Source organism: Schistocerca americana, chromosome 4 (assembly GCF_021461395.2).
Source record: "Schistocerca americana isolate TAMUIC-IGC-003095 chromosome 4, iqSchAmer2.1, whole genome shotgun sequence".
Lineage (NCBI taxonomy): Eukaryota > Metazoa > Arthropoda > Insecta > Orthoptera > Acrididae > Schistocerca > Schistocerca americana.
Window position 1 is genome coordinate 387628606 of NC_060122.1, and position 12975 is coordinate 387641580.

General features: G+C 37.7%; 1 protein-coding gene across 1 annotated transcript in view; it reads right to left on the bottom strand.

Moving 5' to 3' along the window:
* LOC124613504 (methyl farnesoate epoxidase-like) overlaps nt 1-12975 on the bottom strand; it is a 217605-nt gene that overhangs the window by 12344 nt on the left and 192286 nt on the right. The window contains exon 14 of the mRNA XM_047142212.1: nt 6960-7077. Within this exon, the coding sequence (XP_046998168.1) occupies nt 6960-7077 (118 nt within the window). The remainder of the gene's footprint in view (nt 1-6959; nt 7078-12975) is intronic.

The following is a 12975-nucleotide window of genomic DNA, read 5'->3' on the forward strand; positions in this document are numbered from 1 at the left end:
TGTAAGGTGGTAGGTTCTTTACAGTGTTCTTAGAGGATGAGCATTAACAAAACCGACAAACTTCAGGGACAGACTCCGAACGGAAAAGTGAAGAAAAAATGTCCTATGAACATTTGTCCAGAAATGCGCCATTGCCATGATAGGAGGAGCTGACAAGTGAAATTTCCTGTGATCATGTGCTGTTTAGTCCTTGTGGGTTGCAGGCTGTATAACAGATGCAGCGTACTGTAAGCAGCGCAAATGGTCTGGTATTTATATTGGGAATAAGCTGAGATGGTGTTTGCATATGGCCAAGCAGATGGAATTGGTCGAGAGGCAGCACGGCTATACCAAAACAAGTATCCTCACAGACATAAACCACATCACACAACATTCGAAGCCATTTTTGCGAGTTTGTGTGAAAATGAGTCCTTTCAGCAGACGATGCTAGGTGGCAGACTGTGCATACACCAGATCTGGAGGATTGCGTTCTGCAGGATATTGAAATAAACCTTAGTATAAGTACAAGGCAAGTGGCCTGCCCACACATTCGTCTCTCTGAAAGGACCAATGATCACACGAACGCCCAAAAAAGGCTTTAAATGTTGTCTGATGTGGTTGGTTTCTGTGAGCGTATTAGTTCTGGTATAGCCGTGCTGCCTATCGACTGTATATTAAAAAATGGAGAAATATTGCTCCTCACAATACTGTCAGTGGGGGAGTCTGACTGTCGCGATTTGGCACTCTTTCATAAACAAATCGCAGAGTTTACCATTAAATTATTCTGTTACATTACTATTAATCCCCACTTTTTGTGGAATATGCTATCAACGGATTCATTTACTATCCTGTCTCAGGACACTGCATTATGAATCTATATTAGCAGAACCAGCCTGATTTGGTGGGCCTATAAAGCTTCCTAGGTGGAGAGTGATGTGCACTTGGGCACTTGGAGGTGATATCTTTCATATACAGTGACACATAGGGATATGTTATATGATGACACAATTGGAGTTGAGTGTTTAATTTGAATGACCTCCAGTTTTATAGTAAACCCTATATTATACATTTATATGTCAAATCATAAGAGCAGGAATGAACAAAGTTATTGTTAACCTACTTATAGAGTTTATAAAGCATCCAGACATGCAGCTACAGAAAACTTTTACACCTCCCTTGGCTAAAGAACGTGGTAATACTAGGCTGGAGACCACTACAGAATGGATCATGTGTTTGATCCCTTTGTAAGACTGTTATTGGAGACCCTAACATGTACGATATGGTTGAGGACTTGATGTTGTGTGTGTATTGCAGCTGAGGCGGCGTCAAGGTTTGGTAGAATTTCTGATATAATTTCTGTTTATGACCCACTAAATTTTAGAACCCAAATAATTCTGAATCTACATTTACATATCTGTACGTTACAGCCAATAACCTCTCTTCGATATGGGTTTCGGAATTGAGTTATATTGACGCATTAGATGTAGCAGTATTTAAGTTTTGGAGCTTATTTGGGCTTGAAAAGTGTGAAACATCTCATAATAAATGATAAGTATTTTACTTTATCTCAGAGGTATTAACTCTGAGATTATCTCTGGAAATGTCGCATCTCTTACTGTTACCACTTTTGGTCGAGTGTTTATAAACTGTTCCTTTTGTTCTGTAGTGTAACGGCTATATTGTAATAAAGCAATTTATTTCTTCCTTCTATTGGTAGACAATTGTATTGTATTTAGATACTCCTACAACGTAAATAGTACATTTTTCCAGCACATTTTAGAATATTGTGCCATCATAGACGTCGAGATACTCGATGCAAACATCACACATTTTGTGTTGCTGAAACATTTTGCAGAATTTTTGGAATATTGTGACTTCATACTTGCAGAAAATAATACAGCCTACAAAGCTTTCAGAGACCCTCGCCACCATGGATCTGACTGCAAATTGCTGTTATTATACGTAGTTTTTAGTAAACGTTGTTTCATCTAGAATAATAGCAATAACTGGCAATCAATAGCATCAATTATATTTTTTTAGTGAATAACATGATGCATTATCTTTGTCCCTCCTAAACTGGTGCTTGCGAACAATTTTAATACGGAAATATTTAATCTGGGGGTTTAACATGATTTACATCAAAAATAGGTCTAATTAGTTACACTCAGGCTGTGAGTTTTTTTACATGTTTGCTTGCTTAGCATAGTGTTTAGCTAACACACATTTTCCTGCAGTTGTAAGTTTGGTCAGGTTACTTTTATGACACAGAATCCTTAGGCTTGCCTTCTAAAATGTCAGTTGTTAAGTATGGATATCTAGCATTGGAGTACACAATTTTCGGCACTAAATGGTCAAATATGTGCGTATATGGAATTAACTTGCACTTTCTTTCACATTGACATATTTTCGCAATATTGTGTACATTAATTGTGTTTCATGTACTGGACCTCAATTGGGCTCTGGATAATTTGTGTAAACATCGCACTTTGTTCACTCCCTATGTAATTTGCAGACATTTTAGAATATTTCAACATCTTAGATATTGAAAATAATTAATTTTCGACTCTGTTGCGTTTTAACAGTTGAAACTTCTGTTGGTGATAGTGAAAACTACCTATTGTACAAAACAACGAACTATCCACATTTATACAGTTCTGCCACCTACTGGTGGCAGTATTAACCTCAAAGAAATTGTGCTTCAAAGATTGAACTGTGCTATATTGTCGCAGTGTAGCCACCTGCTGGTGACAAGAGAAACTGCGATGTGATACACGACTTGATTTTTTTTTGCATTTCCATTATTTATGGGATAGAATTAAAGATGAAACTCATTTTAACAAACCTGAATTCCTAATTTATTACTTGTATTTTATAAGCAAATGTTGTTTTTTAATTATTTATAGAGAAGTATGCTATCTAATCATTCCAATTTTCCATGGCGAATAATATACAGCTTCTCATGAATTTTACTAATGTGACTCATGAGCCAGGAATTTTGGAAGACAATAATGGAAACCTTGTTGACAAAATTTTTCTGTACTTTAGGCAATTCAGATTCCTTATCATATCTGGCTGTCACATAGGTACAGGGCACGAGGCAGAGGGGAGGGGGCAGGTTGTGGAGGTCTCCCCCTTCCCTCCCACTACATGCCATTCACACATAGCTAGATGTGCTTCTACTGAAGTCTTGATTCCTGGTATGGGCTTGGAGATAAGGTACTGTTGATGCTGATACGACACAATTACCAGTCCCATACCCCCTCCCCTTCTCCACCCCCTCTCCTTCTTGGCCTTGGTGTGTAGTTACCTTCAAGATGAGGAAGTGCTGGTGCTGCTGTAAGCGGAATATTACATATATAATTGCCTCAGCTGTCTGATTGATGCTGACTAAGCGATTTTTTGCCAGAATGGCCAGTGCCCTACTTATCCCCCTCCTCCCTCTCCATGATTCACTTTACCTGAAATTGATCGAGTGAATCCGAAATGCTGCATAAAGTGGTTATTTTGTACACAGATCTTCATCGAATACTCTCACCTGAGTGTGGCCAGTGAAACAATTAGTCAAGGGTCAGTTCACTATTTGGGACATAGCTTCAAAACGCTTTCAGTATAAACTCGTGAATGTAATAGATATTCTCAGAAAACACAAAATGTCGTCTATGTACGATAATACACATCTTTGGGTGTTCCATTGTAACTCTGGAATGCCTGAAACGATTTGAAACAGTCTTGGTACATGTGTGAATTATTATACGGGAAGAAGTACTAATGGACTTGGAACACATAGCGAAATAGTATACACTACCACAGTCAAAACAACGAAACGATAGGATCAAAGCAAAGTACCTACACAAAGTACACGACGTGAATGTGGATGTATACAAAAATGTAAACGAGAAAATATTGTATGTAATCCCAGTGTAGTGTGCTAGAAATTAAACAAACGCCTGTGGATAGAAGATCACGTGAAAATAATGCGGGAGACAAAACTGACCGCTGATGATGCTTTATATAAAGTTCAGAATGTCTTGTACAAATAAGACTTTATAGACAAGACAGTGCAGCTCTCACATTAGTTGCAATGAATTTGTACGAGATTTTGCTTTTTAATTTGTATACTGTGTATAACTTTAATTTATAGGTCTTAAATAGAATAAATTTATTTACACACTGTGAGCATATTTAATTCAGTTTGCTAAGGTGTGCTGCAACATGTCGTGAAAATAAACTTAAAAATGTGATCCTGCAAGAAGCCGATCTCTGTTAATTATTACTTTCTGCGAGCATAGGAACACAACGTAAAACCAAGGAGATTGTCACTATGAAAAAAAGGTTTTTATCATGTGTTGTTTGGGTGTGGTAATGCTGCCTCCTTGTCCTTGCGAGAATGCTTTTGTAATTCTTTTAAAAAGGTTTGCTAGACAAACGAAAAAGGCCTTCAATGACTTTTGGGTGTTCTTCTAGGCGTAATTGCAGAAAGGGATCTCCTGCAAATGGCTGAAATATCACTTAGTACGATGATTCGTGTAATCCTCCTTGGCACAATACCTAGGAACAACGGGTCAGGCTTTTATTTTGCATGGAACGGATACATACAAGAAAAATCAAATGAGCCAAATCAGTTACTTAGTATCCTCACACTCGGATCCAAAGTATCAAGATACTTAATGCAGGTCAAAAACCACTTTCTCCATCATAGGCTGTACAATTTATTATGAAAGCTGAACTATGTCATCAACATTCGTTTAGTATATAACCCAGTTTCGTTTCTTGACCATGTTGAAGTGTAGCTGTAACAATCAACAACAATAAACGTCAGTGTTTTATATTACACCCGCATTTGAAATCGCAGCAGACCGAGACTGGCTAATGTGCAAAACAAATACTGCAATAAAAGTTCATTTTGTTCTGAGAAACTAAATACCCAGCGATGGATCGACAACATGGTTCCAACCTTCAAATCAGTTACACTGATCAGCCAAAACATTATAACCATCTACCTGATAGCCAGTATGTTCATCTTTGGCACAGATAACAGCAACGACGCCTCGTGGCTTGGAAACACTGAGGCCTTGGTAAGTCGCTGGAGGGAGTTGGTACCACATCTGCACACACACACAAGTCACCTAATTCCCGTTAATTCCAGGGAGGGAGGGGGGGGGGGCGATGAACTCTAACGCCATCTTCAATCACATCCCAGATGTGTTTGATCGGGTTCAAATCTGTTGAGCAAGGGGGGATGGGGTCAACACATAAATTGGAACTCGCCCCTGTGTTCCTCGAAAAACCCAATCATACTCTTGGCCTTGTGACATGGCGTATTGTCTTGTTGAGAAATGCAACTATTGTCAGGTAACATGATTGTTATAAAGGGGTGTACGTAGTCTGCAACAAGTGTACGTTACTCATTGGCCCTATTGGCGCCTTGCACGAGCTCCACTGGACCTATGTGTACCTATGTGAATATTCCCCAGAACATAATGGAGCCGCCGCCAGCTTGTCTCTGTCCTGCAGGACAGGTGTCAAGGAGCTGTTCCCATGGGAGTCGACGAATTAGTGCCCTCCCATTGGCATGATGAAGAAGGTATCGAGATTTGTCAGATCATGGAAAGCTCTGCCACTGTGTCGACATCCAGCGCCAATGGTCACGAAGTGGCCGAGCGGTTCTAGGAGCTAGAGTCTGGAGCCGCGCGAACGCTACGGTCGCAGGTTCGACTCCTGCCTTGGGCATGGATGTGTGTGATGTCCTTAGGTTAGTTAGGTTTAATAGTTCATCCGACATCTTTGACGTGGGGTGGTTGTCCAGCCACGCGACGTCTGGTCTTGGTTACACCTAGATTTAGCCACGTGTTGAAGACACTCATCACAGCATTCCTCGAACACCCGACAAGTCGAGCAGTTCCCGAAATGCTCGTGCCGAGCCTGCGGACCATGATAAGCTGTCCTCAGTCAAATTCAGATAAATCATATGCCTTCCCCATTATACACATGGCAGCATGCTCACTAATACTACATGCACAGTGCGTGTGTCCGACTAGCAGTCATCCCTCACCACGTGACGATGCTATCGTCGGGTTTGTATCGATAGTAGGTCGGTAGTCATAATGTTCTGGCTGACCAGTGTATATTTTAAGAGAAATCGAATGGTAATTCGTTACTTGATTACCGTATGAACTACTTCTATCTCTTTCAGCTCACCAATTCTACTTTTCTTAGCACACTTCGTTCCGCTGTTTGCTACTAATGTATCATTAATAGCTTCTTTGGTTTGTGTTCTTGCGGCATTACGTTTTAGGTAGATCTGAGCTCCATTTGAGGTTGAAAGAAGGTGTTAATTTGTTATAATCTCTGTTTGTGCCCCTGCTCTGTGTGCTGTGACAAATGAAGTACATGAAAAAGAAACCTTGTTACTTCTTTGAGAAGGACTATAGGAATATAGTTATTATGACAACATGTTTACTCCAATTCAGTTTCTATCTTTCGCTACTCTACGACGTCAGGGTAACTTGCGAGTGTAGAACACATATGTGTCGCATCTCAGTTAGTTGTCAACGCGTGAGCTGCCAACGCAAGGACACCTGCTCATTAAATGCCGCCCATAGCTTCTGAAGATGGCCTTTGAAGGCCGAAACCTGATGTGATTGTATCACAAGAAAGTGATTGTGTCAAAAAAAAAAAAAAAAAAATACGGTACAATAAGTAAATTACCATCCCCGCAAACGAGATGTCGTTTTGCCCAAGATGTTGATCATCGCCGTAACCCTGTAATACAGTCAACGCTAGACTATCGTTGGCTAGCCAGACCATATACGTCTACTGAAACAGATGTCACAATAACTATCTGAACGTAAAAAGTCAACTATTGAAATCCTGGAATTTTGTATGGAAGAAATTGATACTCTGAGAAAATTTCTCAGCAATAAGATTTTCACCCATGTTTGCGTTATATTTTTTTCAATGCGACACATTGTTATACTAACCTTTGGAAGTTTACAGCCGTGTAGGGTGGTGTCTTCTAGCACCCGTCGAATTCCACGTGTTGGTATGACGTAACACATTCTCTGTGATTCCATAATAGCAGCTCTGGTGTAAACCAATCTACAAATAACAAATGTTCCTGTTATTATTTCATAGACATTGATTTTCATACAACACTTTTATGTGAATTATATAAAACATGTGACAATGGTCAAGGTCTTGTTTATTTATGAATCATATTCACATAAATTCTTCTTATAAAAGAATGTATCGAAACGTTGTTTTAAAAATGCCAGAGCGGAAATGATTCAAACTTCAGGACGATTACGTCTCTTAGTTTGCGTTCTCGTTTGAGTCGTACACATCAAAAGAATAACACTACTCTCAAAACGCATATTCGTCATGGCCTGAAACGAAAGTAATGATACTCAGTCTGCAATATTCGATTCTGTTGACCGATATTGCTTCATCAAAGATGATAAAACATGGTTCCTACTTTCGATCCTCGCATGGATGCAGAAATGACAGAATGATGCATTACATTTTGTATCAAAAATTCGGAAGAACAAGCACCTCTTTCAGCAATAGCCTACTGTAGGTCGCTGAAACAATGCAACACTCCGCGTAACAGAATATGACCCATAAGTGACACAGACTTTGCAATATGTCATTATCCTAAAAAACGACAATAAGTCACGTGAATAGGGACAGATGGGCAAGTTTTTATTAATACGTGCTATATTGAGTGGAAATGACAGTTACAGTTTTTCTCATTATCTGAAATCAAGCAATGACTTTAAGAACAAAATGAATTCTCGTATTGCTTTTACACAAGTAATAAATAGTACAATCAATCTCATTTCACTGAAATTCCTAATATTAATGCAATGGTTATCGATTTCACAAATGAGCAGATGAAACATTTTGACAGTTCTTTTCATAAGCAACAAAATTACACTTTTTCAGTGAATATCTGTTCTTGATGCGCTGTCTTGTAGTTCACCGCTTCCACAGGGATAGGAGACAAAATGTCATTTGCCAGGCAGCATTACTTTTCTGGTAAATTCATCAACAATACGTCTGAACTATTTTGTTAGGTTTTTACACAAAATGAAATCCAGTTATATCCATAAGTCCGGTTTTTACACAAAATTAACGCTTATAGTTTTTGGCTTTTGCCATTTACACTGATACTGATACGCAAAGCAAGCAATTAATTGAATATTTACATTAAAAGATGCTGCTGGTGGAACGTTACTAGTGCACTGAAAAACAAGAACCGGTTTTGTAGGTATAATTAATAGCCGATATTCATCTTTACCTGTGAGTCAAGATCAACTGAAAGTGTTCTTACTGCTGTAAGGAGTCGTGGCTGGCAGAGCAACAAGCAAGGATTCTCAGACGATTTAGTGATAGTAATACTTGGCAAAATTGGTATTACCGTTAAAACAATGGTCCTGATCATTGTGCAAAACTGCTTCAGAAAACAGTATCTAAGCGTCAGTCCCAAGAAAACTGATGTAGTTGTAGTTACGAGAGAAGTCCAGGAGTTTGAAACTGCTTGGCATAGATTTTTAGAAACATTCAGATTTGAAGAGCTACTAGTGCTAATTGCACTGCCATTGTAAAAACTATGATGTGCTTGCTTACTTCATCCAGTTTCTTTCATTCTGTATTTGGCTAGCAAACGGAACAAAATGATGAAGTGCCACTTTCGCAAAATTTCATTATGTTCTAGTATGTCAAGTTCATGTATCTTGAACAGAAAAAACAAAGGTAGCTTGTCCATTATATTCAACGATGATGTTTTCTGGGCAAAATATGCCAGCAAGTACTAGACAAATGTCGGTTTTTAATGTGAAAAACCCTTTGAAAAATTAGTTATCTCAGCTTTGTGGGACGTTTTTCTTCAGCTTAATGAACATGTTTCACATGGCCATCCCCTCAATAGCCACATTTCTCATTTGAGAAAAGCTGTACTTAGTGAGTATTTCAAAACAAGACTGCGTTACGGAGTAAGACTCCACAGTGAGAAGCTACACAATGCTCAGATAAGGAGTTTCTACACAAAAATAATTATATTCAAAAACTAAGGATTATATTCTTGTTTTTAAAATGGAATTATATACATATGTGGTGACACCCACAGGCACAGATGTCAAGTCACCTATAGCTGAACTATAATTTTGTGTCTGGTTGTGTGAAGTAAAATACTAAATTTTGCTACCATTGTTTAAATTCTCTTGTATATCTGTTGCTAGCAAATGGTAAATTAACGCCTTATGCTGGTTTCACCATGTAACACATAATTGCAGTTTCCAAGATTTGTTTTCCTTAAAACTGTGTTATGATTTAAATTTTTAAGCTGACTGAACTTCTTTTCCTCCCTCCCCCATTACACAGTAATCCATAGCAAAGAATTACTTTAAATAAAGTTGATTCTGAAAGATTTGTGATAAGTGGTATAGTAATAAATTTCCACAGTGCAACATTATAAGTTCTGTTTAAATGATGGTGCTTCTATTATTACCATCAATTCTTTCATTTTCCTGTTGCTTTCATTGTTGTCCAGAGGAATCTGTTGAACTTTTGTGTGGCAGGCCAGGAAAAGTTTCAGTCACCAGAAATCTTTTCTCTCTAACAGTCTAGCAAAATAGGCAGCTGCCTTTATTCTCTAACATATATCTTATGGCCTCCTACATATCATCAAGAAGCTAATGCATTTTTGTGTGAAATTCAGAATGATCGTGTTAAATAGAGCCTGTTTACCTAAGAACGAATTACCTTATGAGGCAGGGAATTCAAAGTAAACAAAGTGTTTATTCACCCAAAGTGAACAGCAAGATTATCGTGTAAAGTACATAAACATCAATTGTGTACAATGCTTTCTACAGCTCTTGGATTTCTTCACTCGTTTCGCAATACATGTGCTCTGAATAGTTTTTGTTAGGGATGATAAAAACAAGTTTCAGGTGAACTGCGATGTACGCTATCACAATACAAGATATTCAAAATAATTTTCATATTATAAGACGGTTGTTTGTGTTGTTACCCCCAGATGATAATTACACGAAATATTTGTCAGGATTCGTAAGCAGTGGGTCCCTGAGGTATAGAATACGTGAACACCGAGAAGTAAGTTTAAACAGATTATTCACAAAAGACTGACCATAAAACACGCACACTACACGTACCCGTCATCACTGTGTCTGACATTCTAACACCGGCTAATTACAGTCGTATCGAAAGGCTCTATGGTGAGCTAAGAAAAGAGACATATTCACGCGCGAGGCCGCGCTAGTTATACGGCGCGCTGCGGATGGCGGCCAGTGGCTTACTCTCTTGTGGCGCACTGCATCCGGACGCACGTCTACTGACCAAGCAAATTGTCAGCATTCCAAGATAGGTCGGCTGTCGAGCGCTAGTTACATACTGTATGGCTACGTGCAAATCTGTAGACCCTTACATCACTCTCCCCAGAGAAAAAGAGCGACCATAGGTGACTCAAAACGACCTCCTGGGCGTTATGAATTTATTTCGCCATTCATGGCATCAGAAGACATTGCAACATGTATTTTATTTACAGACACAGTAACTTTCGGTACTGAGAAGCGAGCTTTCAGGATGACAATTTCATACAAGACAAATGCTGTTGACAAAATACAAATTAATAAAAGCAAAAAAACACAGTACTGACAATCAAGTATGTGTTAACATTAGTGGATGAATCAAAGGAGTTAATTCTATTTGCTGCTTCAATGAAGTTTAACTCATTATTGGAAGAAATTACATTTTCATGGATATCCTTAATTACATTATTGTCTTCAGAAAAACTTGATAAGGAATGCTCTCCATATGTTAACATGTATCAATATTTGTAATAAGCAGATAAAATTCTCAGTAATGGCAAATGTACAGTTGCATGAAATGTAGTTGGCAATACACTAGGCATATCAAATAGTTCACATGATAAATCACAATGTGTGGCATTCAAGATTAATCCACTATTATTCTTTTTGAGTGTAAAGGGTAGCTCAGGTGTATCATAATTTTTACATGTAAATGTGACATCAAGGGTGGAGTTAAATGAGAAAACTATACCCTCAGAACATCATTTAAGAAATTGATGATAAAAATGTGTTAAAATTCTAGGGCAATCATCTCTTAGCGGATGATTCATAAATAAGTCTTTCTCACAGCTGTGCACTCTACTACCTAAGAATACTGCCGATTCAGAGCAAATTAACTTATGACTACGTTTTTACATATGCAAATCGTTTTCATTTAGGGACACAAAATATCCTCGATCCTTGCTGATCAGTAGATAATCATTTAGTATGTACTTTACACAAATACCTGCCTGTCTCCGTTTCACAGGGTAAGTATAAATCTTATACATTTCAAATCTTATCCAACACAGAATTTGCAAGTGTGATGCACCTATTGAACTTAATCAAAAACGAGTGCTGCATAGATAACAGTTTTTATCATTAGTGGCCATAAGCCAACTCTATTAATTTTAATAAATGATACAGCAAATTTAAATTTGAAAATTTTTTATTTACTAGCAAGTGTCTGAAATCTTATTTATAACGCAGTAAATGATGATAATTTTATTTTTTTCTAGATATCGACTCTGACATTGTCTGTAGAGATATGCCAACACTCTGTTACAACCCTTGCTCGTCTCATCACTGTGTATAAGTAAAGCATGTCGTTCTGCATTTTAAGTGATATATCGCAATAAAACAACTTCTTCCTTCCTCAAATTGAATATCCTCTACCATCCCTCATTCCTGATATGGTGTTTTCTCATTTTTTTGTCATTTGGCTATATTGTATGTGTGTAAGAATGCATAGTGTTATGACGATACGAAATAATTAAACCTTGTTTTGTGTGTGGTGTAATTTCAGTAGATGATGGTGTTATTTAATAGTTGATTATAGGAAATACACTCTATAAGCCTTTTAGAGGGCTGTGACACCATAGTTCTGATTGGTAAATATTGCAAACTGCAGCAAGAATTTTTAGTGCACATGTAACCTCTAATAGGCCTGCATCATTTGCAATAAAAGCAGTAATTGTCATCGATTGTGTGTTTTTATAGTGATACATTACCTTTATCCCTTCTAAAATGGTGCTTGAGATCAATTTAGATATGTGTGTAATTCATTTGAGGGTGTATTGTGACTTATATCAAAAGTAGGCTTAATTAATTACACTCAGATTGTCTATTTGTTCGTATACTTCCGTGATTAGGATAGTACTGTAGCTACCACGTATTTTCTGAGGTTACAAACATGGTCAGGATAATTTTCGGTATCGACCACTTGGGTGTAACTTCTAGAAAGTCAACTGCTAGTTGATCACATTCTTTGTAAGTACCCTTTGGGTATGGAAATAGCATTGGAGTACTTAATTTAGAGTTGACAACCCCGTTCTAGGCACTATTGTGATAACTATGTGTGTATGTGGAAAATAATGTTACGTTATCTTACACAAATGATGCACTTTTTTGTGTTTCAGTTGTATTTTTGCAGCTAGTTAGACTTCTAAGGAATGTTGCAACACCTGACAAGCATCATAAATGTAAAAAAAGAAATTAATTTGAGACTCTGTTGTGTGGTGCAAGGATAGTTTATGTAGTGTTTTCAGCGGTGCTGTCATCTGTCAGTGACAGTAAGCAACTTGTGGTCCTCAGATCCAAGTTTAAATGCTTTACCAGTGCAGCCATCTGTTAGTGACAGTAAGTAATGGAAACATCAATTAGCTGTTTTATTTCGAGTTCTCAGGATTTGGGGAATGGAATTTAAAGTAACACTCTTCCTCACAAACTAAGTAGTACTAATTTGTTAATTACATTCAATTAACAAACGTTGGTTTTTAAACTACATATTACTAATTGGTTAATTACATTGAATAAGCAAACATTGGTTTTTAATTATTTATGGAGAATTTGTTGTGTACTCCTAGCAATATTTCGTAGTGAATGATATATAGATTTGAACGAAATTTAG